Consider the following 24028-nt stretch of genomic DNA (forward strand, 5'->3'; position numbering starts at 1 on the left):
TAATTACACTGAGATCCTACGGGACCCTGATGTTTGGAGGGAACAGGCAAACACTACCACACTACTTGTATCCAGGTATTTGAGAGATAAGGATATTGATTGCCAAAAGCAATCTTTACATTTTACACAGATGAATCGTGCTGGCAATCATACAACAGCATTTCAGGGGGATTTCCCATGAAAATATGGACCAAGATAATTAGGACACATTTTCATATGTCGATGACCTTATGAACAAATGACATACATTATTAAAGGACAACAGACATGAAAGGTATCCTGGATTATCGCACAGATGATGGGGCTCAGCGGCTACTAGCAGGGACTGCAATCAGTGCTTCATCAGAGAGCACTCACCTCATCAGATCCATCTGGGCAGTCTCTCTGGCCATCACACCTCAGGCGGGCCGACACACAGCCTCCCCCGACACACTCATACTCACTCAGGGCGCAGGACGGAAGGACCGCTGAGACAGATAACATAGCACTTTCGTTCAAAATGACTTACAGTACAGTGAGTGCATACATTTGTATTATGTGTAGTTGTTGAACCCACAACCTTGAGGTTGCTAGCGCCACGCTCCTACCGACTGAACCACGCTAGACAAAAGAAGCTGACGACACAGACAACCCCCATTAAACCGGTGCTGAAAATACTTCTTAACTGGCCCACGACACCACCTAGTATACAAGTGCAACACAATGGCTGCAGATACAGAAACAGAGCTGCTTCAGAGGGTCCATTCTGAGTGCTATTCCTAGCGTGTTTTGGAGCACTTTGGACCCATCAGAGCAATTCAGTCTCATTCCCATCTGGACTCACTGGGAGAGAGGGGGGAAAAGCTTTTTCATGCATGTCACGGTGTGGCCCTTCCAATTGGAGGAATTTACAGTGCAAGTGCAGCCACAGCTGTCCACAGGTACTCTCCATATGAATATATAAAGAAAGTACTCAGCTAAAATATTAAAAACAAATTATTATGAGAGAGAGAGAGAGAGAGAGAGAGAGAGAGAGAGAGAGAGAGAGAGAGAGAGAGAGAGAGAGAGAGAGAGAGAGAGAGAGAAAGAGACCAACAAACCTGCACGTCTTTGTGTTATATATTTTCAACCCCATCAACCACAACCTTGATTTTCCTGTTTGTGACAATCTTAATGATGTTGCTAATGAATCGTTCCATTTCCAAAGTACGCTTTGGCAATATGTACATTGTTAAATCATGCCAATAAAGCGACTGAATTGAGCGAGAGACAGACAGACACAGAGAGAGAGAGATACAGAGAGACAGCGAGAGGGAGAGACAGAGAGAGAGAATAGACAGGGAGAGAAGAGTCAGAGATCATAGGGAATTAGACCAAATTTCTCAATTGGTACAAAATATATAGAGTACTGCACACACTGCAATTACTTCAATTAAAAAATAAGCTCAACTGTACACCTTAATGAGGCAGTGAATGAACCGAGAGAGAAAGCACGCAGGGCATTCCACGCCATTAAAAAACAAAATAAAATTGAAATACCTATTCAAATTTGTCTAAAACGAATTGACTGTGTCATTGAACCAATTGCACTTTATGGCAACGAGGTGTGGGGTCCACTTGCAAAACAAGATTTCACCCAATGGGACAAAAACCAAATTGAAACCCTGCATGGAGAGTTCTGTAAGATTTTCCTCCAAAACTACAAACAATGCATGCAGGGCAGAATTAGGCCAATATCGACTAATAATAAAACCCCAAAAAAGCAATTACATTTTGGAAACATCTAAAATACAGTGACCCCCTCTCATATCATTACCAAGCCCTACAATACCAAGAGCTGAGCAAAGAAAAGAGTCCCCTCATCCAGCTGGTCCTGGGGCTGAGTTCACAAACCTGTTCTACTAACACACTGAAGCCTCAGGGCCAGAACATCCAATCAATCAGAATGAAACAAATTACAAACTACATTACTTACAGGGAAACACAAGCACAAAGTAAAACGCAGTGCTATCTGGCCCTAAATCGACAGTACACCGTGGCAAACTATTTGACCATGGTTACTGATCAAAACCTTAGAAAAACCTTGACAAAGTACAGGCTCAGTGAGCACAGTCTTGCAATTGAGAAGGGTAGACAGGAAAACCTGGCTCCCTGTAGAGGAAAGGCTGTGCAGCCACTGCACCACAGCAGAACCTGAGACCGAGCTGCATTTCCTGACATAATGTCAAGAACATAAAACATTTAGAGAGTGTCAGTTCCCCAAATTCGAAACCCTTATTCAAGGTTTCAAAGACCTCTCTGATGAGAATAAGCTACCCGTCCTGTTGGGGGAGGACGCCGAGAGCTGTGGGTTGGCAGCGCACTACATTGATGCCTGCCATATGATGAGGTACAGTGTCTGACAGACCAATCAACCTGCATATGTCCTCTATGCTTATTGTTATTGTTCGATGTATGGTTATTTTGACACTTGATTATTGTTGTTACTGTTGTCCCATTGACAATAATGATTATTACTATTTAAATTGTGTTAATATTGTAAATCTCCAAAGTAAGCTTTGGCAATATGTACAGTACATTGTTACGTCATGCCAATAAAGCAAAATTAATTGAATTGACAGACAGACAGACAGACAGACAGACAGACAGAAAGAGACAGAAAGAGACAGAAAGAGACAGACAGACAGACAGACAGACAGACAGACAGACAGACAGACAGACAGACAGACAGACAGACAGACAGACAGACAGACAGACAGACAGACAGACAGACAGACAGACAGACAGAGAGAGAGAGAGAGAGAGAGAGAGAGAGAGAGAGAGAGAAAGAGACAGACAGACAGACAGACACAGACAGACAGACAGACAGACAGACAGACAGACAGACAGACAGACAGACAGACAGACAGACAGACAGACAGACAGACAGACAGACAGACAGACAGACAGACAGACAGACAGACAGAAAGAGATAGAGACAGAGACAGAGACAGAGACATCTCGGTGGGAGAGACACACAGCTCATTTTAATTTCACACCTGTAGTTAGCAGACAGGAGAGAAGGCCAGCTTGCTGATATTGCACCATCTGCTCGAGATGTGAAGTGCCTTGGAGCTACTCTGGCCTTGCATTTACTTCTCCACAAGACTTCAAGTCTTGGCATGCATTCAACTCATGCAACGAAGCACAAAGGGATTACGAATCTTAAAATAAAAGGTGAATGTCAGGATATACTACAGTGGAGTGAAATCTGTAATTGCGGTCAACTGAGAATTGGTTCACGTGCGGGAATAACTCTGTTTCTGAAGGTATGAAAGGTTATTTCCTAGCTTTCAATGTAAGACACTGTATCTACAGCCAACTGTATCTATGCTTACTGGTGACGTCGTAAAACGGCAACAGTTGCCGAACAAGAACAAACACAAACGAACACACAGTCCCCCAATCACAAGGTGTGTGACGCACACAAGCATACATTCCAACAGAGGGCGGTATTAACATGGTTGTAGGCTTTGAGTAAGACAGCGAAAGCAAGTCCCCACCTACAGCCGCAGCCAGCAACACCTATCCAACAGCTATACAGGAAGTAATCAAGTGTGTGTGTGTGCATGTGTACGTGTGTGTGTGTCCGTGCGCGTGTGTCTCTGAGCTCATACCAGGTCCTTGACAGTTCCTCTCGTCCTCCCCCATCTTACAGTCCTCCCGGCCGTCACAGAGCCACTTGTTGGAGATGCAGAGGTGATTGAGACACTGGAACTGGTCCGCAGGGCACGAGCGCGTCTCACAGCCTTTTTCATCAGAGCTATCAGCACAGTCACTGTCACCGTCACAACGGAAACGAGCAGAGATGCACTCTCCGTTGTCACACACAAAGTCCCTGGAGGGGCAGGTGGCTGGCTCTGAGAGGTGTAAGGGAATAAGGAACGACAGTGATTTTAGGCGCATGACAGTGAGGCCTGTTTCCCCAGGACATTCCTCATCATACCAAGCAGAGGTATTTGTTGGTAGTTATATTAGGTCGCTTTGTTTTGCGGAGTCATGTCACACGACCTGGATTTGAACCTTTGAAGCGGTTTCATTGAACGTTCCCCTTTTCTTTTTATGTCAGATGATCCAGCATCATACTCAGACAATCGCTTTCATCTTTGGTACAGTTGTCATTTCTGGAGAAGGCTTTAAATACAGGATAACATTTTGCTACGTCACATGATTGCCCAAAACACAATGCTCTAGCTACAGTGTCAGGGAGTATTCAAGTTCTATAGTATTATACAAAAGTTAATTCCAAGTTCATTCCTTCCAGCCTAAACAAGAGACCGAAGGCGAGGGACTTACTGCAGTTCTGTTCATCTGAGTTGTCTCCGCAGTCACTCTGTCCATCACACCTCCAGTGTTCCGGGACACAGTTGTTGTTCTGGCACCGGTACTCATGAGGACCGCATGTCTTCTCATCTAGGCACAGAAACAACATGACAGTCCATAAAGACGTAAAACAAGCAAAGTGTCTGAAACGGTAGCCGTGTTGATGTTTCGCATAGTAAGACATGACTTTACATCCTGTATACAAACGCCTGCTACTGTCAAGAAGAAAGACTAGGAGAACAGTAACTTTCCCGTCTTCTTTCTAAAAGAACAACCTAGTAATCCGTCTTTACATGTTGTCCCAACGCTGTAAAATCAGCGACGTGATTTCCCCTCATCTCTCGATCAGACTTTTAATCCAACTATCGGGAGAATAGATAAATACATAAGGCATTATTAATTGACAACCACACAGTACCATGCTCGAGAGCTAATTCCCAGACTTAGTATGACATTAACAGAATTCATATTTGACCTGAGCACACCGCGACAGTTGAATACTAAATACATTCCTTCCCATGCCTGAAAGATTTATATTCACATTCTAGGATTAAGAAAGAAAAATAGGATGCTGGGAATTCCAGGACTCGTATGTTGTTGCTTCTCGCCAGTGAAGGTAAGTCAAAGCCTGTAGGTGTATACAATACGTGCTGTAAGTGTGTACGTCTCCTCTCATGCTTAATATCTGCCAGGTTTGACGAGAAGAAACCTTTAAATATGACCCATAGAGAAAATTCCAAAAATGGAACGCCGACTGAAAACCAGAGAGAACGACTCAAATCATAGAGAGACCTTACTGTCATCCCCTCAATCCCCCTAAATGTCACCATTAAATGCACAGGCAGCAGTGGAAATGCCAAGGTCAATCCCTAGCAGTCCATTTGATGAGAGGAAGAGCCAGTAAAAGACTTAACCTCCTCCAGCTAATCTCTGGATCTGGCCATATTAACAAGTGCTTTATGAGCATATCAAAGACCAGTCAGCATTAATGAGGTGGTCATCAGTAAAAAAATGGCATTTGATGTCTGCGTAACGTTATCTATCACGTTCAATTTAACACGTTTGCGTTTGGCTGCTCAAAAATTGCATATAGTACAACGAGACACAAAGTCGAGATACAGATGTCCCTTTAGAGGAGGCCATTCCATTGAGATCAAAAACTGCTACAACAGACTAGACTGGACTACACTCTTAGAAAAAAAAGTTGCTATCTAGAACCTAAAAGGGTTCTTCGGCTGTCCCCATTGGAGAACCCTTTGAAGAAACCATTTTGGTTCCAGGTAGAACCCTTTTGGTGATTCTACATGGAAACCCAACAGGGTTCTACCTTGAACCAGAAAGGGTTATCTGATGGGGACAACCGAATAACCATTTTTTCTAAGAGTGTAGACTAGAATATAATATAACATACATTGCCTTCAGAAAGTATTCATACCCCTTGACTTACTCCACATTTTGTTGTTGATTTTTGTTACAATCAACATTGGCAGTGACACATGGATTGTACAATATTTGCACATTATTCTTTAAAAAAATCTTCAAGCTCTGTCAATTCGCCATTTTTTTATGTCTTGTATGGCAAGACATAATAAAATACTTTTCCAAGCCATTTTAAGTCAAAACAGTAACTAGGCCACTCAGGAACATTCAACGTTGTCTTGGTAAGCAACTCCAGTGTATATTTGGCCTTGTGTTTTAGGTTATTGTCCTGCTGAAAGGTGAATTCATCTCCCAGTGTCTGTTGGAAAGCAGACTGAACCAGGTTTTCCTTTAGGGTTTTGCCTGTGCTTAGCTCTATTCTGTTTCTTTTTATCCTAAAACACTCCATAGTCCTTGCAGATGAGCATACCCATAACATGATGCATTCACCACCATGATTGAAAATATAAAGAGTGGTACTCAGTGATGTGTTGTGTTGAATTTCAAATCAAATCACATTTTATTAGTCACATGCGCCAAATACAACAGGTGTAGACCTTACAGTGAAATGCTTACTTACGAGCCCCTAACCAACAATGCGGTTTAAAAAATATATGGATGAGAATATGAAATAAAAGTAACAAGTAATTAAAGAGCAGCAGTAAAATAACAATAGCAAGACTATATACAGGGGGTACCAGTACAGAGTCAATGTGCGGGGGCACCGGTTAGTTGAGATAATATGTACATGAAGGTAGAGTTATTAAAGTGACTATGCATAGATGATAACAACAGAGAGTAGCAGCGGTGTAAAGGAGGGGGGCAATGCAAATAGTCTGGGTAGCCATTTGATTAGGTGTTCAGGAGTCTTATGGCTTGGGGTTGAAGCTGTTTAGAAGCCTATTGGACCTAGACTTGGAGCTCCGGTACCGCTTGCCATGCGGTAGCAGAGAGAACAGTCTATGACTAGGGTGGCTGGAGTCTTTGACAATTTTTAGGGACTTCCTCTGACACCGCCTGGTATAGAGGTCCTGGATGGCTGGGCCGTTCGCACTACCCTCTGTAGTGCCTTGCGGTTGGAGGCCGAGCAGTTGCCATACTAGGCAGTGAGGAAACCAGTCAGGATGCTCTCGATGGTGCAGCTGTAGAACCTTTTGAGGATCTGAGGACCCATGCCAAATCTTTTCAGTCTCCTGAGGGGGAATAGGTTTTGTCGTGCCCTCTTCACGACTGTCTTGGCGTGCTTGGACCATGTTAGTTTGTTGGTGATGTGGACACCAAGGAACGTGAAGCTCTCAACCTGCTTCAGATTTGCCCCAAACATAACGCTTTGTATTCAGCACATGAAGTTAATTTCTTTGCCACATTTTATGCAGTATTACTTAACTGCCTTATTGCAAAAAGGATGCATGTTTTGGAAAATCTTCCATATTTTCACTTCGTCATTTAGATGAATGTTGTTGATCCATCCTCAGTTTTCTCCTATCACAGCCATTACATTCTGTAACTGTTTTAAAGTCACCATTGGCCTCATGGTAAAATCCCTGAGCGGTTTCCTTCCTCTCCGGCAACTGAGTTAGGAAGGATGCCTATATCTATGTAGTGACTGGTTGTACTGATACATCCAAAGTGTAATTAATAACTTCACCATGCTCAAAGGGGTATTCAATGTCCGCTTGTTTTATTTATTTTGCCCATAGGTTCCCTTCTTTGTGAGCGATTGGAAAACCTCCCTGGTCTTTGTTGTTGAATCTGTGTTCGAAATTCACTACTCGACTGTGGAACCTTACAGATAATTGTATGTGTGGGGTACAGAGATGAGGTAGTCATAAAAATATAATGTTAAACACTATTATTTCATAGAGTGAGTCCACGCAACTTGTGACATGTTAAGCAAATCTTTACTCCTGAACTTATTTAGGCTTGCCATAACAAAGGGGTTGAATACTTAATGACTCAGGTTTTTCATTTCTTATTCACTTGTAAAAAGTCAAGGGGTGTGTGATTGCTTTCTGAAGGCACTGTAGCACAATAGAAATAGAACAGTAGAACTCACCACAGTTGGCCTCGTCCGATCCATCAGCACAGTCCGGGTCCTCGTCACACACCCACAGGGCTGAGATACAGTGCATGGAGCTCTTACACTGGAACTGGTTGGCAGAACAGGTACTCTCAGCTGGGGAGGGAGACCGATGGCACAGGAGAGAGAAAAGAGACAGGGAGTTAAAACAGGTGTACAGTATGTCAACTCTGAAGGACAAAGATGAAAAGAAACGTCATCACGTATTATACAAAAATGACCAGTTAACCAGTCTATAGAAAAATGGCAAAACCTGTAGGCTAATGCAACCGAAGGTACCAAAATGATCAAAAATGACCAAAACAATAGCAATACACATGTATTGTAGTTCAATCAAAATTCACACAAATCATGTTATATGTGGCATACAAAACGAGGGTGTGGAGCAATAGAGAAAGTACAATTATGAGTAAATTAGAATCATTTTTCCTCCACACCCTCCTTATGCCACAGTACCCTGACACGCAGAGCACAGTTTCCTCTTTCCCAACAGGAGGTGGCTAGAGCTCCAGCTGCATCTCTAAACCCTCAGCCCTCCCAGCATGATTAGCCCTGGTTAAACCTCCCTCTGTCTCACAAAGACATCCCCCTCAGCCCTCAGACGCAGGCTAAACCTCCTTCTGTCTGCCCTAATCTGCACCCTGGGTGAGACTCAGCTCCTGGAATATCCTCTCTGTCTCGCTCTGTCGCTCACACGCGCGCTTCATTTTGCCATGTAAAAACTGGCGCACTGGCATTTTCCAGCCCTAACGCCAGGGTCGACAATTTACCTGTGTAATGTCAGCTGGCTTGCGCCGAGGTAGGAGGGGTGGAAATATTTGAGGTGTGTCCTTAAGAACGTGCGCCAATATGCCAATTTCAGTGACTGCAACTAGGGATATTTAAGGCCGACCAAAAGCTGGTTTTAGCGGTAAAGCAATTGGTAATGACATTGATTTTGCCAGAGGATTCGCACACAGTGGCCTTAAGTACATCACCAAGGCTTTATTGAAATATCATGATTATCCGAACAGTCAGACATTCCCCTTTTTATTTATCTTGGCCATTATTTTTGTCCAGCTTCTGTGAAACATTTGGACTCATTATGTGCTCTGCCCATTGCATGAAAGGTGTGAGCGAACGTAGGAAGCCTGTTTAAGAACAAGTTATCAAAAAAAGTTATTCATTTTGCCAAAAAATGTATCGTCCACTTTCCTCTGTTGGAACTTTCAAACCGTGTGAAAACGCGGGGAATTGGTGATGAATCCGCATTTATGCAAAAATTGCCTGTTTAGTTACCTTTCACTTGGCTAACTCACTATGGCCAAATCAACCGCAATGGTAGGCTACAGCTATATACAGTGTATTTGGGAGTGGACATTCCCCCTTTCTCTTTATATTGGATCTTTATCCAGCTCCTGTGAAAAGTTTAGATGTGCATCAAACCCTCCATAGTCTACGTTGTTGCCTAATATTCACAGTATATTCCCACCGGGAGCAATTGTGGTGCCTGTAACTGTATTTAGACATATAGCCTGTGTAAAACCAGTTGTTGTTTCGTTTTAGGAGAATTTGATTAGAAGTACTCGCTCTCTTTGTAGGTCTTATCAATTAGTGAATTTAATATTGTTTATTGACAACGTTTGGCATGCTAATGCATTTTACAGTAGGCCTATATCAGTGCAAATGTTAATAAAATATTTCCAGATCGATGCCATGCAATTACTGTTCAGAAACATGTTCAACATATTTATCAAATATGGGATAGGTCTACTTTTTGTTATTTGGTTTCTGTAGGCTATTTAACAAACTAGGCTATGATGGAGTTGATTACCACGCAATATATAAAATACCATAAATACACAATGTGAGCTTGGGACTATAATGTTCTATCTGCATTTTTTGTCAACATTTTGTTATTCACGTGGCCTTGTTCTGTTCAATGTTCTCTACCTATATAGTACCATAAATATCCTAATTCATGTTAAGTTAAAAAGAATACAAGATACAAATTGTTGACACCATTCAAGCCAATGAGGGTTCGGAATTCTACTGCCAATCATCTCAGAATCATATTTTTGCAGATATAACTTTATAGTCCCAAGCTCTCGACAACTTGAAGCAACCACATATTTAGCCACGGAGCATGTTCTGATTGGCCATTGAGAGGTCAAGTCTTGATACACCTTCATCTTGTTTATTTAGCAAAACCCAGCCCTTCCACGCCACCGCCAGCTACTGCACTCATAAATCTGGTTGTGAAAATAGCAACAAATATTTCTGACCCCCCCCCATACCTATAGCTCTATCGCCAGCCATAGATTTACACTTGTGTTAGGTTTGTTAAAATAGAGCCTACAGAGAAACACTTTACTTGGTGCTGTACATTTCGCCAGCCCCCCCCTCCCCGCCCCCATCCTTCCCCTCACACCCTCCCCCACCCAGCTCCACCTTCCCCCAGCCTACCAGCGTTGCTCAACCCCCTGCTGGTGCAATTACCAGTGTCTTCCTCTCTGTTCCTAGTGGCCTCAGGGCAACACGGCTCTACCACTGAGCCAGGCTGGGACTGAATGGGACCGCAGCCAGAGACTCGGGAGGTGCAGGGAGGGGAAGGGAAGGAGATTAGACTGCTTCTAGGGCTGGAGCTCTGAGACGAGTCATTAACCCACCACTGTGATCTAACAAGGCGTTCATGGATGGTGTGCATGTATGTGTGTGTGTGTGTGTGTCTTAGAGCTGTCACTTTGATTCATGATGACAACCAGACAGGTGTGATTACAGGTACTTACTAAGATGCTCTCTCTGTCTCTCTCACAGACATGAGGCATTGTCTCATAACCTTTACCTGGTGCTGTAAATTTCAGACAAGTGAAAGAAGCACGCAGCAGTTCAGAACTTTAAAATGTCAAGACAGAGGGATAACAAGCAGGGGATGAAACTCCAATCAACAGCCACAGTGAGGTCAAGCGAGGTCAACTGAAAGGAAACACACATCCTTTTCTTATTATAACAAGGACGTGTGGCTTTTATTAATAATGGACCTTCCTTGTGTCTATGAACAGAATTAACCAGGTATGGCAGTATGAACATAGAAGGCTGGGGGCTTTCTTATAATCCAAAGAGAATTGTTAACAGGGTGAATCATTGACCAAGAGTTGAAGATCAGAGGGGAAGTCACAGAGTCTGTCTGTTCAGAGTCTGAGTTTCTCTCGACTGTTCCTTTCTTTTTGTCATTCGTCAAAGGGTCGTCTCTCCCGCTAAAGAAATGACCAGAGTGCTAACAACTAAAAGCCTTTTCAATACTTTATTATCTAAATCTTGCAGAGGCTCATTTTTTCATGGCCAAGTGAAATTGAAATCCCCCGGCAAAAAGTACAGCGCTGTCAAACTTTCCTCACATAGTCAGCCTCTTCTTTAAGACCGCGTCTATAGAGATCCATCTATCTACAGACGATTTGATTCTTACGGCAGTCTGTCTCGTCCTCTCCGTCTCCACAGTCGTCCTGTCCGTTACAGCGCAGGTTCAGTGGGACGCACTTCTGACGCTTCCTGCATTTGAACTGTCCAGATAGACAGATGTAGGATTCTGTAGAAGGTATGAACAAAGGTGTTATCCTGAGCCGAAGGTAGTCTACAATGTCGTTTTTGACAGTTGTGGAAACTTTTGGGGCGGATTCAGACTAGGATGGATCGTGTCATCATTTATTTATTTACTTTATGTAACCAGGTAAGTAACGAGTATGCATTCTCTTTTACAATAACGGCCAGAAATGGAAAGAAATTCACCACAGTTGGCTTCATCAGAGTTGTCCCCGCAGTCGTTCTCCCCATCACAGATAAACGGAGGCAGAGCACAGAGACCAGTCCCACACTGGAACCTCCCTGGCTGGCATTTAAACTCAGCTGTGAGGAAAGAACAGAAACACACACACATTGCACCGACTCCATAGAAACACAGCTAGTGAACAAAACCAGGGAGAAGAGTTGTAAACATCTTCTGTACTGTGCAGTTAGTGTCCTGCTCCACTAGAGGGCTGTGAATTGATTGTGTAATTGTGAATTGGTGTGTACAGGACATGTGACAACTCTTACTGGGACCTTGTCAAGTGTGTGTGTGTGTGTTGGTGGTGACTCACGGCAGTCTGGAGGCTCGTCCGACCCGTCCCCACAGTCGTCCACCGTGTCACACTTCCACCAGAAGGGGATGCACTCATCTGTCCCACAGCGGAACTATAGGACACAACAACAGTAGAACGCTTCAGATTTCATCATCATTCAGGAAGATTTTGGGACACTAAAGTCCCTGACCTGAATCTACAAGTACTAAAGTCCGAGCCCCTGCTAGTCCCTCCCCATCTTCCAAAAACATATGAAAACATACCTCTTCAAAATGTATCTTGATCTATCCCACAGCACCCCCCCCCTCTCCCACTCCCCCTCCAACTAGCACGGAGTTAGCTGATAGCAGCTTTATTGGGTGGCAGGTACAGTTGACTTTGTGATTAGAGTGTTGGGCCAGTAACCGAAAGGTCGCTGGTTTGAATTCCGAAGCCGACAAAATCTGACACTGTGCCCTTGAGCAAGGCACTTAACCCAATTGATCCAGGGGTGCTGGACAATGGTGACACTGGCCGTGACCCCACTCCCAATGGGTGTCTCAGGGGGAGTTGGGATATGCAAGAAAAACATTCCCATGACACACATATATTTGATATGTTACAAGTGTGTAACATGTCAAATATAAGCACTCCTCTAATTATTACCTTACTATTATTCACTTACTATGACTGTGAAATGTAGTTGTCCCACCGAGCTACCTTAAGATGAATTCACTAACTGTAAGTCGCTCTGGATAACAGCGTCTGCTGAATGAGTAAAAGGTCAAATATTTCTGTAAGCTGTAGGAGAAAAGGGCCACTGACCTGGCTGGCTGTGCAGTTGGACAGGCAGGTCTTGTTGTCTGCAGCCAGGTAGAAGTGGGTGGGGCAGGCACACCTGTAACCTCCCCCGGGGGAGAGGAGACACAGGTGGCTGCAGCCTCCGTTAGTCACCTGACACTGGTGTTTGGGCACTGCGGCGGAGAGAGGGAGAGTAAAACCAACATCCACAGCTAGAGCCCTTTCCCCTCTGCTGTCAGCATCATTAGTCTGAGGGCACATTTGCTCATTACAATTAAAAAGAAACACCTCTCTCTCTCGCTCTCTCTCTCTCAAAGGCATGCAGACACACACTGAGTGTCTAGACAATTACCGTCGGGTTGGCGGAGAGGGTGGTAAACCTTGATGTTGTGGATGGCTCTCCAGTATCTGAGCAGCTCTGCTCCCTGAGCCCCGGAGGTCTTGTGGGCCCGGTTCAGCGACTTGGACTTCTCATCCGTCCAATAGATGACATCCTCAAACAGAGTCAGCGCCGTCACCTCCCGGATGTCTCGACTAGGCACTGGAATGGAACACACACTGATTAATCAGAGTCTGGAATACAGCCAGATCACACACACATGCACGCGTGAACACACACACACGCACACACGCACACACACACACACGCACGCACGCACGCACACACACACACACATACACAATGGATTAACATGCCACTTCTACATTACGTCCATCTGATACTGCTTTAGGAGGAATCTGCTGAACACACACACACACACACAGCTCGTCCTGAATAATTGCTGTGACAAGCTGCCAGGCTCTGTGGTGTTTTATTGCAGGAAAAGAGAAGTAAAGACGTGACTAAATGGACTGTCTGTCTGTCTGTCAGCATGGCTTAGTAGGGCACGGAGTAGACTATAAGTACTACAGCTAATCACAAACTGGCTGTTGAAGATGAAAAACTGAAATTAAATGAATAATAAAAATACGTTGAGAATGTCGTGACTTCACTTTAATTAACCTCTACGGGATCGGTGTTCTCCTCACGGGACGGTTAAGCTAACGTAGGCTAATGTCTAATGTGACTGGCATGAGGTTGTAAGTAACATGAACATTTCCCAGGATAGACATATCTGATATGGGCAGAAAGCTTAAATTCTTGTTAATCTAACTGCACTGTCCAATTCACAGTAGTTATTACAGTGAAAGATTGCCATGCTACTGTTTGAGGAGAGTGCACAATTATGAACTTGAAAATGTATTAATAAACCAATTAGGCACATTTGGGCAGTCTTGATACCACATTTTGAACAGCTATGCAATGGTTCATTGGATCAGTCTAAAACTTTGCACATACACTGCTGCCATCTAGTGGCCAATATCTAAATTGAGCCTGGGATGGAATAATACATTATGTCCTTTCTCTTGCATTTCAAAGGTGATGGTACAAAAAAAATACAATAAAATGCATGCATTTTTCTTTGTATTATCGTTTACCAGATCGAATGTATTATATTCTCCTACATTAATTTCACATTCCCACAAACTTCAAAGTGTTTCCTTTGAAATGGTATCAAGAATATGCATATCCTTGCTTCAGGGCCTGAACTACAGGCAGTTAGACTTGGGTATGTCATTTTAGGCAAACATTTATGAAAAGGTTCGGATCCTTAAGAGGTTTTTAAGCATTGTTTAATAACATGTTTTGTTTGTGAACCAAATAGTATTGGGAGAAAATTGTGTTAGACCAAATGAATAACTCAAAAAAAGGTGAGAAAAACATTTCTCTCATTTCTCACAGGTTGAACGCCAGAGATAGATAGCGACTCATTTCAATTAACACCTTGTTTTGAAGTGTATGGAACAGGCATATTAATGACTTGGCTCATGCTCGGTTTCTATGGAGTTGAATCAATCACGGACAAACCGCTTCACAGTAATGTCAAGGTTTTTATCTAAAGTCTGAAAAAGTACACTCAATTTTATTTGTATTTATTTATTTCATCTGTATTTAACCAGGTAGGCTAGTTGAGAACAAGTTCTCATTTACAACTGCGACCTGGCCAAGATAAAGCATAGCAATGCGACACAAACAACAACACAGAGTTACACATGGAATAAACAAACATACAGTCAATAACTGTCACGTTCCTGACCTGTTTTGTATGTGTTAGTTGGTCAGGACGTGAGTTTGGGTGGGCAGTCTATGTTTTCTGTTTCTATGTTGGTTAATGGGTACCTAATATGGTTCTCAATTAGAGGCAGGTGGTTTTCATCTCCTCTGATTGAGAATCATATTAAGGTAGGTAGTTTCACAGTGTTTGTTTGTGGGTGGTTGTCTCCTGTGTCAGTGTCTGTCTATGTTGCACCATACGGGACTGTTTCGGTTTGTTTGTTCATTTTGTTCGTTCGGTTTTTATGTAGTCATTTCCCTGTTCGTGCGTTCTTCGTGTTACATGTAAGTTCTTACGTCCAGGTCTGTCTACATCGTTTGTTGTTTTGTTAGTTATATCAAGTATAGTTCGTTTTCGTCTTCGTCTGTTTTGTTTAATAAATTATCATGTCTTATCACAACGCTGCGCCTTGGTTCAATCCATGCTCCTCCTCTTCGGAGGAAGAGGAACACCGTTACAGAACCACCCACCAATCCAGAACCAAGCAGCGCAAGTTTGAGCAGCGGCCAAGAAATCAGGACTCATGGACTTGGGAGGAAGTATTGGAGGGAAAAGGACACTGGGCTCACATTGGGGAATATCGCCGCGCTCGTGAGGAGATGGAGGCAGCGAGAGCCCAAGAGCGGTGGTATGAGGAGGCAGCAAGGAGACGTGGCTGGAAGCCCGAGAAGAGACCCCAAAAATTTCTTGGGAGGGGGCTAAGAGGTTATGGGTCGAGGGCAGGTAGGAAACCTGCGCCCACTTCCCAGGCTAACCGTGGAGAGCGGGAGAGCGGGCAGACACCGTGTTACGCAGTAGAGCGCACGGTGTCTCCTGTACGTGTGCATAGCCCGGTGCGGGTTATTCCACCTCCCCGCACTGGTAGGGCTAGATTGGGCATTGAGCCAGGTGTCATGAGGCCGGCTCAACGCGTCTGGTCTCCAGTGCGTCTCCTCGGGCCGGCTTACATGGCACCAGCCTTACGCATGGTGTCCCCGGTTCGCCTACATAGCCCGTGCGGGTTATTCCACCTCCCCGCACTGGTCGGGCGACGGGGAGCATTCAACCAGGTAAGGTTGGGCAGGCTAAATGCTCAAGGGAGCCAGTACGCCTGCACGGTCCGGTATTTCCGGCGCTACCTCCCCGCCCCAGCCCAGTACCACCAGTGCCTACACCACGCACCAGGCTTCCAGTGCGTTTCCAGAGCCCTGTTCCTCCTCCACGCACTCTTCCTATGGTGCGTGTATCCAGTTCGGTGCCTCCAGTTCCGGCAACACGCACTAAGCCTCCTGTGCGTCTCCAGAGCCCTGTACGCACTGTTCCTTCTCCCCGTACTCTTCCTGATGTGCGTGCCCTCAGCCCGGTGCCACCAGTGCCGGTACCACGCACCAGGCCTATAGTGCGCTTCGAGAGGTCAGTGTGCCCTGTCCCTGCTCCCCGCACTAGCCTTGAAGTGCGTGTCTCCAGTCCGGTGCCTCCAGTTCCGGCACCACGCACCAGGCCTACAGTGCGCCTTATCCGGCCAGAGCCATCCGTCTCCCCAGCGCCATCTGAGCCATCCGTCTCCCCAGCGCCATCTGAGCCATCCGTCTCCCCAGCGCCATCTGAGCCATCCGTCTCCCCAGCGCCATCTGAGCCATCCGTCTCCCCAGCGCCATCTGAGCCATCCGTCTCCCCAGCGCCATCTGAGCCATCCGTCTCCCCAGCGCCATCTGAGCCATCCGTCTCCCCAGCGCCATCTGAGCCATCCGTCTCCCCAGCGCCATCTGAGCCATCCGTCTCCCCAGCGCCATCTGAGCCATCCGTCTGCCCAGCGCCGTCTGAGCCATCCGCCTGTCCCGAGCCATTAGAGCCGCCCGTCTGTCCCGAGCCGTCAGAGCCGTTCGTCAGTCAGGAGCCGCTAGAGCCGTTCGTCAGTCAGGATCTGCCAGAGCCGCCAACCAGCCAGGATCTGCCAGAGCCGCCAACCAGACAGGATCTGCCAGAGCCGCCAACCAGACAGGATCTGCCAGAGCCGCCAACCAGACAGGATCTGCCAGAGCCGCCAACCAGACAGGATCTGCCAGAGCCGCCAACCAGACAGGATCTGCCAGAGCCGCCAACCAGACATGAGCGTCCAGAGCCGTTAGCGAGCCATGAGCGTCCAGAGCCGTCAGCGAGCCATGAGCGTCCGGAGCCGTCAGCGAGCCATGAGCGTCCGGAGCCGTCAGCGAGCCATGAGCGTCCGGAGCCGTCAGCGAGCCATGAGCGTCCGGAGCCGTCAGCCTGCCATGAGCGTCCGGAGCCGTCAGCCTGCCATGAGCGTCCGGAGCCGTCAGCCTGCCATGAGCGTCCGGAGCCGTCAGCCTGCCATGAGCGTCCGGAGCCGTCAGCCTGCCATGAGCGTCCGGAGCCGTCAGCCTGCCATGAGCGTCCGGAGCCGTCAGCCTGCCATGAGCGTCCGGAGCCGTCAGCCTGCCATGAGCGTCCGGAGCCGTCAGCCTGCCATGAGCGTCCGGAGCCGTCATTCATCCAGAACTGCCTCTCAGTCCAGAGCTGTCTCTCTGTCCGGAGCTGCCCTTCAGTCCGGAGCTGCCTCTCTATCCTGAGCTACCTCTCTATCCTGAGCTACCTCTCTATCCTGAGCTATCCCTCTGTCCTGAGCTACCTCTCTGTCCTGAGCTACCTTGTCCCGGAGCTGTCCTTTATCTTGGTGTTGCCCCTTAAATTAGGTGGGGGAAATAAGAGGGTGGTCATTCTAAGGGGGAGATGTAAGCTGGGATTGACTATGGTGGGGTGGGGACCTCGCCCAGAGCCTGAGCCACCACCGTGGTCAGATGCCCACCCAGACCCTCCCCTAGACTTTTGGTGGTGCGTTCGGAGTACGCACCTTGAGGGGGGGGTTATGTCACGTTCCTGACCTGTTTTGTATGTGTTAGTTGGTCAGGACGTGAGTTTGGGTGGGCAGTCTATGTTTTCTGTTTCTATGTTGGTTAATGGGTACCTAATATGGTTCTCAATTAGAGGCAGGTGGTTTTCATCTCCTCTGATTGAGAATCATATTAAGGTAGGTAGTTTCACAGTGTTTGTTTGTGGGTGGTTGTCTCCTGTGTCAGTGTCTGTCTATGTTGCACCATACGGGACTGTTTCGGTTTGTTTGTTCATTTTGTTCGTTCGGTTTTTATGTAGTCATTTCCCTGTTCGTGCGTTCTTCGTGTTACATGTAAGTTCTTACGTCCAGGTCTGTCTACATCGTTTGTTGTTTTGTTAGTTATATCAAGTATAGTTCGTTTTCGTCTTCGTCTGTTTTGTTTAATAAATTATCATGTCTTATCACAACGCTGCGCCTTGGTTCAATCCATGCTCCTCCTCTTCGGAGGAAGAGGAACACAGTTACAATAACACAATAGAGAAAGTCTATATACAGTGTGTGCAAATGAGGTAGGATAAGGGGGGTGAGGCAATAAATAGGTATATAGTGGCGCAATTATTACAGTATGGCAAATTAAACACTGGGGTGATAGATGACAATGTCAATGACAAACTGACCTTAAATAGGCACAAATTATTATTTACAAAGCCAATTGAGACATCAAATGTTGAGAGTTGAGAGATAGATACAGTAGACAGACAGACAGACAGACAGAGAGCAAGAGAGAGAGACCAAGACCAAGGGCAATACTCAATTCACTGTCCCTTACCTTTGTGTCTTTTTGAACCGTCCATGTTTGAGAAGAGAATTTGATGCGAGTCAGCCCAGTAAAGTCTTTTTGCTGTGTAGTCGATGGCGAGAGCTGCAGGGCTGAACATGTCTGTGTCGCTGATCACCGTCCGGCTGCTGCCGTCCAAACCTATCCTCCCAATATGGGGATGCTCTCCACTGTCGATCCAGAACACATAACTACAGAGGAATGAATACAGTTTTCAGCTAGATACCTTAGGCTACACCAGATACCTTAGGCTACCACTCCATTGGTCAAATGGGCTATGTGAACTGTGAATTGTGGTTGTCTCACTTAGCCATCTTAAGGTTAATGCACCAACTGTAAGTCGCTCTGGACAAGAGTGTCGGCTAAATCTAACTGTGTTTACTTCTCGTTATGGAGTAGTTTACGTGAGATATCGAACTCTGCATCAAAATGAGTACTAGACTTCAAAGCCTGAGCAGAAAGTTGGCTGCCTCAGAAACAAAAACAGCATAGCTACACTTCCACAGTAACAAACTGATTAGCTGGTATTTCTTTTGACAGTCTGTGGTTTCTCTCGACAGACATAGCTAAATCTTGTTCTGGATTCATTCTCTCCAGATGATACTGTGACAGATAGTAGCACGTAGCATGATGTAAAGACAGATGGAGAAGATGGAGAGTTGTACATGCCCAGTGTCTGCATCCAGAGCCAGGTCAGTAGGGTTGTCCAGACCAGTGCTGACCAGTACCACAGGATAGAGTCCGTTAGCCTTGGACACCTCCAGACTTTTCTTCCTTATGTCGCACCAGTACAGGTTCTTACCTATCCAGTCCACGGCTAGAGCACTGGGGGTGGACGTCCTGTGGATTACCTGTGGGTTAGAGGAGAGGAAACAGGTAGGGACATTTTTATCTCAATATCAAATCATTTCTGAGTAACAACTAAGTACCTTAATGTGACTGTTTTCAATTAAATTTGTCAACCCCCAAAAAAAATTCATCTTCGCAAAGAGCAATTTCTCAAGCAAGATTTTTCCTAGGACTGGCTGTGAGCTGTCTGAGTGGGGAGGGGGAAACTGAAAAGCAGCTGTTATTGGCAGAGAGTTTGGAAATCTCTTTCTTTTTGGTCTATTAGCCAATTTAACGGCCTGGTGATGTCACCGTGGCAGGCCAAATCTCCATCCCACCAAAACAGACTGACAATATCAGGCAGTCTTTTCAAACAGCTGTTACCCAAAAGGACATCATCATTTTCACAATTTCACAGTATTATTCCAACCTCATAGTGTGGAAGTATATATATAAAACACAGGGAAATCATGTTTCTGACTGCACCGGGCCTTTAAAGCAACTCAAGATGAATCAGAAAATCACTGTAACCCGTTTCGTGGAGCCCTCACAATCTAACCCAAACAGTTGGGTTTAGTTACCCCGGGGTTAACAATTGATCGTGTGAATGGAAGGTAAGCTAGCCCTGGAGTGATTTTGTCCACAATTAAGAAGATAGTGTGAAAAGCCCTAACGACTCATAACAGCCTTCTATGGGTCTGCACTGCAACAGTTCTAATATCATTGGTCTAATAACTACAGAAACGGTCTCTACTCTGAAGCGTTTCGGCAGCAGTGAGCTAAAGTACGACTCAGACGGGAGTGATCCTGGGTGCAGTAAAGCTATAATGAGTCATTATCCCTGTATTAATGATAACGAGCCAAGGGGAGCCCCCTTAGGTACTCAGGTTCTGTTGGCACTCTAACGTCACCCAGACTCTGACCCTGGCCTTTGAAAAGCTAAATGGGGAGCCTTGATAGGAGACCAGCCATGTTCAAGGACGCAAATACATGCACACTGATACGATCATTGACGTTGAGATACTGAGTCAGAGATCTTCCTCTGTGTGCCAATGTCACTGAAGCCAATGTCTGCCAAAGTCAGTGCAAAATTGCCCCCCCCCCCAAAAAAAAGGAAGCACATTCTGTACTGTACTGTATCTATGGTGCATAACATGATCATAACAGGGTTCAGTAACACTTTTTGAACTGTTCGTCATAACAGTATGATGATATTGTCATAGATATGACAAAAACAAAACATTTCATAAAATACAGCTGAACCTAAACCAACAGCCATTGTTCTGTGCCAAACACCGTAAACTAATACTCATGTACGCCATCAACTACATCATGCGGTGAATTATTAACAGGGGGTCTAGGTCCAAAACAATAAAGTATGTCCGAGGTGTAATGAAAACAACGTTTTACGAAGAAGCTGTGTGTCTAAGGAATTATCCACACTCTATACTGTACGTTGTATGACAATGGAATGCATTAAAATCTCATTATGCATTAGGCGCTACATGGCCATAATCACTCCTATAGAATAAATGTTTTATGTGGCTCGGCTCAACCTTCAGCCGGGGAAGACTGTCACCTTTAGTCACATTTAAACCGCTGCACAGCCAGGGTGTTTAATTCTAGATATATAAAGCACCTATAGACCTTCTCAACATCTCATCTCTAACAGTGTAATCTTGCCTGGTGGGGGGGGGGAGAGAAAGAAATGAGAGCGAGAGAGAAAATGGATAAAGTGCCTCCTTCCCTCAGGCTCATACATTAACCACTAACACCACAAGAACACTATCTCACCACACGCCTTCCTCGGGCTCATGTAGAACACAGTTGGGGTCAATTTGAATTGAAGACACTCAATTCAGGAAGTGATTTGAATAAATGACAAACGCGTCAACTTTTGAAATAAATAGCTTCTCCTTGTAATGAACACGATGGGAGACAGAGATCTGGTTTCAAGCACAGGGTGCAGCAGGTGTTTATTGTAAAGGACCACAGGAGGAGGCAGGTAGCTGGGTAGCTGGGTCCAGGGGCAGGCAGAAGGTCATACACAGGGGGTCCAAAAGGGCAACAGTACAGGCAGGGAAAAGGCTAGTAATGTCATCCGCGAGATCAGGCAATAGGTTGATAACAGGACATCTGATAGGCTAAAGTACAGGCAGGGAATAGGCGTCGTTAGTGAGGCAGGCAAAAACTATCATACACGGGAGGAGTAAATCACGGGGAAAAACAGAGCTCCCAAAGACATGTCACAAAACAAACAATACCTCACAGTGATGGGGTGCAAAGAACTGAACTAAATAGTGTGTGATAATGACATGCAGGTATGTGAACAGGTGATCAGAATTCAGGTGATTGGGATCTGGAGAGTGAGCTGCGTTCAGGGGATCTAGGTGTTTGAGACTGTGAGCTGGAAAGTGGGTTGGAAAGTGAGCTGCGTTCAGGGGATCTAGGTGTTTGAGAGTGTGAGCTGGAAAGTGGGCTGGAAAGTGAGCTGCGTTCAGGGGATCTAGGTGTTTGAGAGTGTGAGCTGGAAAGTGGGCTGGAAAGTGAGCTGCGTTCAGGGGATCTAGGTGTTTGAGAGTGTGAGCTGGAAAGTGGGCTGGAAAGTGAGCTGCGTTCAGGGGATTTACGTGTTTGAGAGTGTGAGTTGGAAGCAGACTTTACACTCCTCTTCCGTTTTTTTTGAGAAGTCATTGAATAGAGATGCCCTTTTTTTTCAATTGTTGAATTGGAATCTGTTAACTTCCTGAATTGAATAATTTCAATTCCAATTCACCCCAAACCTGATGTATCAGCTGATACTGTACTGTACCTTCAGGTCGCTCCCATTCAGTCGCATTCTGTTTATCCTCCGTTGGTTTAGGGCAGGAGAGCTCGAGTCTATCCAGTAAATCAACTCCTTCCTGTAGTCAAAGTCCACTGCTATAATGTTACTGAGGCCCTGCGGGACACAGTCATAAGGTACACGTTGTACTGTTGTTACAAAAAAAATACCTAATTAACATATTGAGCAATTGCTTTGCATAATTGGTTGGGGAGAGACATAAAGGACATATAAGGATATGCTCAATGTACTCAAGTGAGATGATGAATAAAATGATGCTGTCCATAAGAAACCTCCTCCATCCTTAAATATTGAGCTGGTTCAAAAAAAGGAACACTTCTCTTTGTGTGTCTTACCTGTTTTAAAGGAGTGTAATTGGATCCATCCGTGCTTATTTTCCTGATGTCATGATGGTCGGCCAGAATCAGGAAGGGCTCTTCAGCTGAAGAAAATACAAGAAGAAAAAAAAATACAGCAATTACAATACACGACGACAACGACTAACAATATAGTCCGAAGAAATAATCTGATAGTGACGGTCCTGAAGAGTCACACATTCCTATGCAGGGGTGACTGTAGCAGTATGCTCTCAAAGATAGTGGCTTGCGAAAATATTCACTCCACTTGGCATTTCCCCTATTTTGTTGCCTTACAACCTGGAATTAAAATAGATTTTTGGGGGGGTTGTAATCATTTGATTTACACAACATGCCTACCACTTTGAAGATGCTAAAACAAATAAGACAAAAAAACAGAACATGCATAACTATTCACCCGTCAAAGTCAATACTTTGTAGGGCCACCTTTTGCAGCTATTTTATTTATTTTTATTTCAAATTATATGTCCAGGTAGGCAAGTTGAGAACAAGTTCTCATTTACAATTGCGACCTGGCCAAGATAAAGCAAAGCAGTTCGACACATACAACAACACAGAGTTACACATGGAGTAAAACAAACATACAGTCAATAATACAGTAGAAAAATAAGTCTATATACAATGTGAGCAAATAAGGTGAGATAAGGGAGGTAAAGGCAAAAAAAGGCCATGGTGGCAAAGTAAATACAATATAGCAAGTAAAACACTGGAATGGTAGATTTTCAGTGGACGAATGTGGAAAGTAGAAATATAAATAATGGGGTGCAAAGGAGTAAATAAATAAATAAATACAGTAGGGGAAGAGGGAGTTGTTTGGGCTAAATTATAGATGGGCTATGTACAGGTGCAGTAATCTGTAAGCTGCTCTGACAGCTTGTGCTTAAAGCTAGTGAGGGAGATAAGTGTTTCCAGTTTCAGAGATTTTTGTAGTTCGTTCCAGTCATTGGCAGCAGAGAAGGAAGGAAAGGCGGCCAAAGGAGAAATTGGTTTTGGGGGTGACCAGAGAGATATACCTGCTCGAGCGCGTGCTACAGGTGGGTGCTGCTATGGTGACCAGTGAGCTGAGATAAGGGGGGACTTTATCTAGCAGGGTCTTGTAGATGACCTGGAGCCAGTGGGTTTGGCGACGAGTATGAAGCGAGGGCCAGCAGACGAGAGCGTACAGGTCGCAGTGGTGGGTAGTATATGGGGCTTTGGTGACAAAACGGATGGCACTGTGATAGACTGCATCCAATTTTTTGAGTAGGGTATTGGAGGCTATTTTGTAAATGACATCGCCAAAGTCGAGGATCGGTAGGATGGTCAGTTTTACGAGGGTATGTTTGGCAGCATGAGTGAAGGATGCTTTGTTGCGAAATAGGAAGCCAATTCTAGATTTAACTTTGGATTGGAGATGTTTGATGTGAGTCTGGAAGGAGAGTTTACAGTCTAACCAGACACCTAGGTTAGACTGTAGAC

General features: G+C 45.1%; 1 protein-coding gene across 2 annotated transcripts in view; it reads right to left on the reverse strand.

Moving 5' to 3' along the window:
- Positions 1–24028, reverse strand: part of LOC139566155 (low-density lipoprotein receptor-related protein 1B-like) — a 207199-nt gene that overhangs the window by 40811 nt on the left and 142360 nt on the right. For both annotated transcript variants that reach the window (XM_071387119.1, XM_071387118.1), the window contains 13 exons: positions 22550–22635; positions 22182–22310; positions 19211–19392; positions 18533–18732; positions 13070–13258; positions 12742–12890; positions 11956–12049; positions 11606–11722; positions 11286–11405; positions 7817–7936; positions 4315–4431; positions 3636–3878; positions 358–467 (listed from right to left, as the gene is read on the reverse strand). In XM_071387119.1, the coding sequence (XP_071243220.1) occupies positions 358–467; positions 3636–3878; positions 4315–4431; positions 7817–7936; positions 11286–11405; positions 11606–11722; positions 11956–12049; positions 12742–12890; positions 13070–13258; positions 18533–18732; positions 19211–19392; positions 22182–22310; positions 22550–22635 (1856 nt within the window). The remainder of the gene's footprint in view (positions 1–357; positions 468–3635; positions 3879–4314; positions 4432–7816; positions 7937–11285; positions 11406–11605; positions 11723–11955; positions 12050–12741; positions 12891–13069; positions 13259–18532; positions 18733–19210; positions 19393–22181; positions 22311–22549; positions 22636–24028) is intronic.

Source organism: Salvelinus alpinus, chromosome 38 (genome assembly GCF_045679555.1).
Source record: "Salvelinus alpinus chromosome 38, SLU_Salpinus.1, whole genome shotgun sequence".
Classification (NCBI taxonomy): domain Eukaryota; kingdom Metazoa; phylum Chordata; class Actinopteri; order Salmoniformes; family Salmonidae; genus Salvelinus; species Salvelinus alpinus.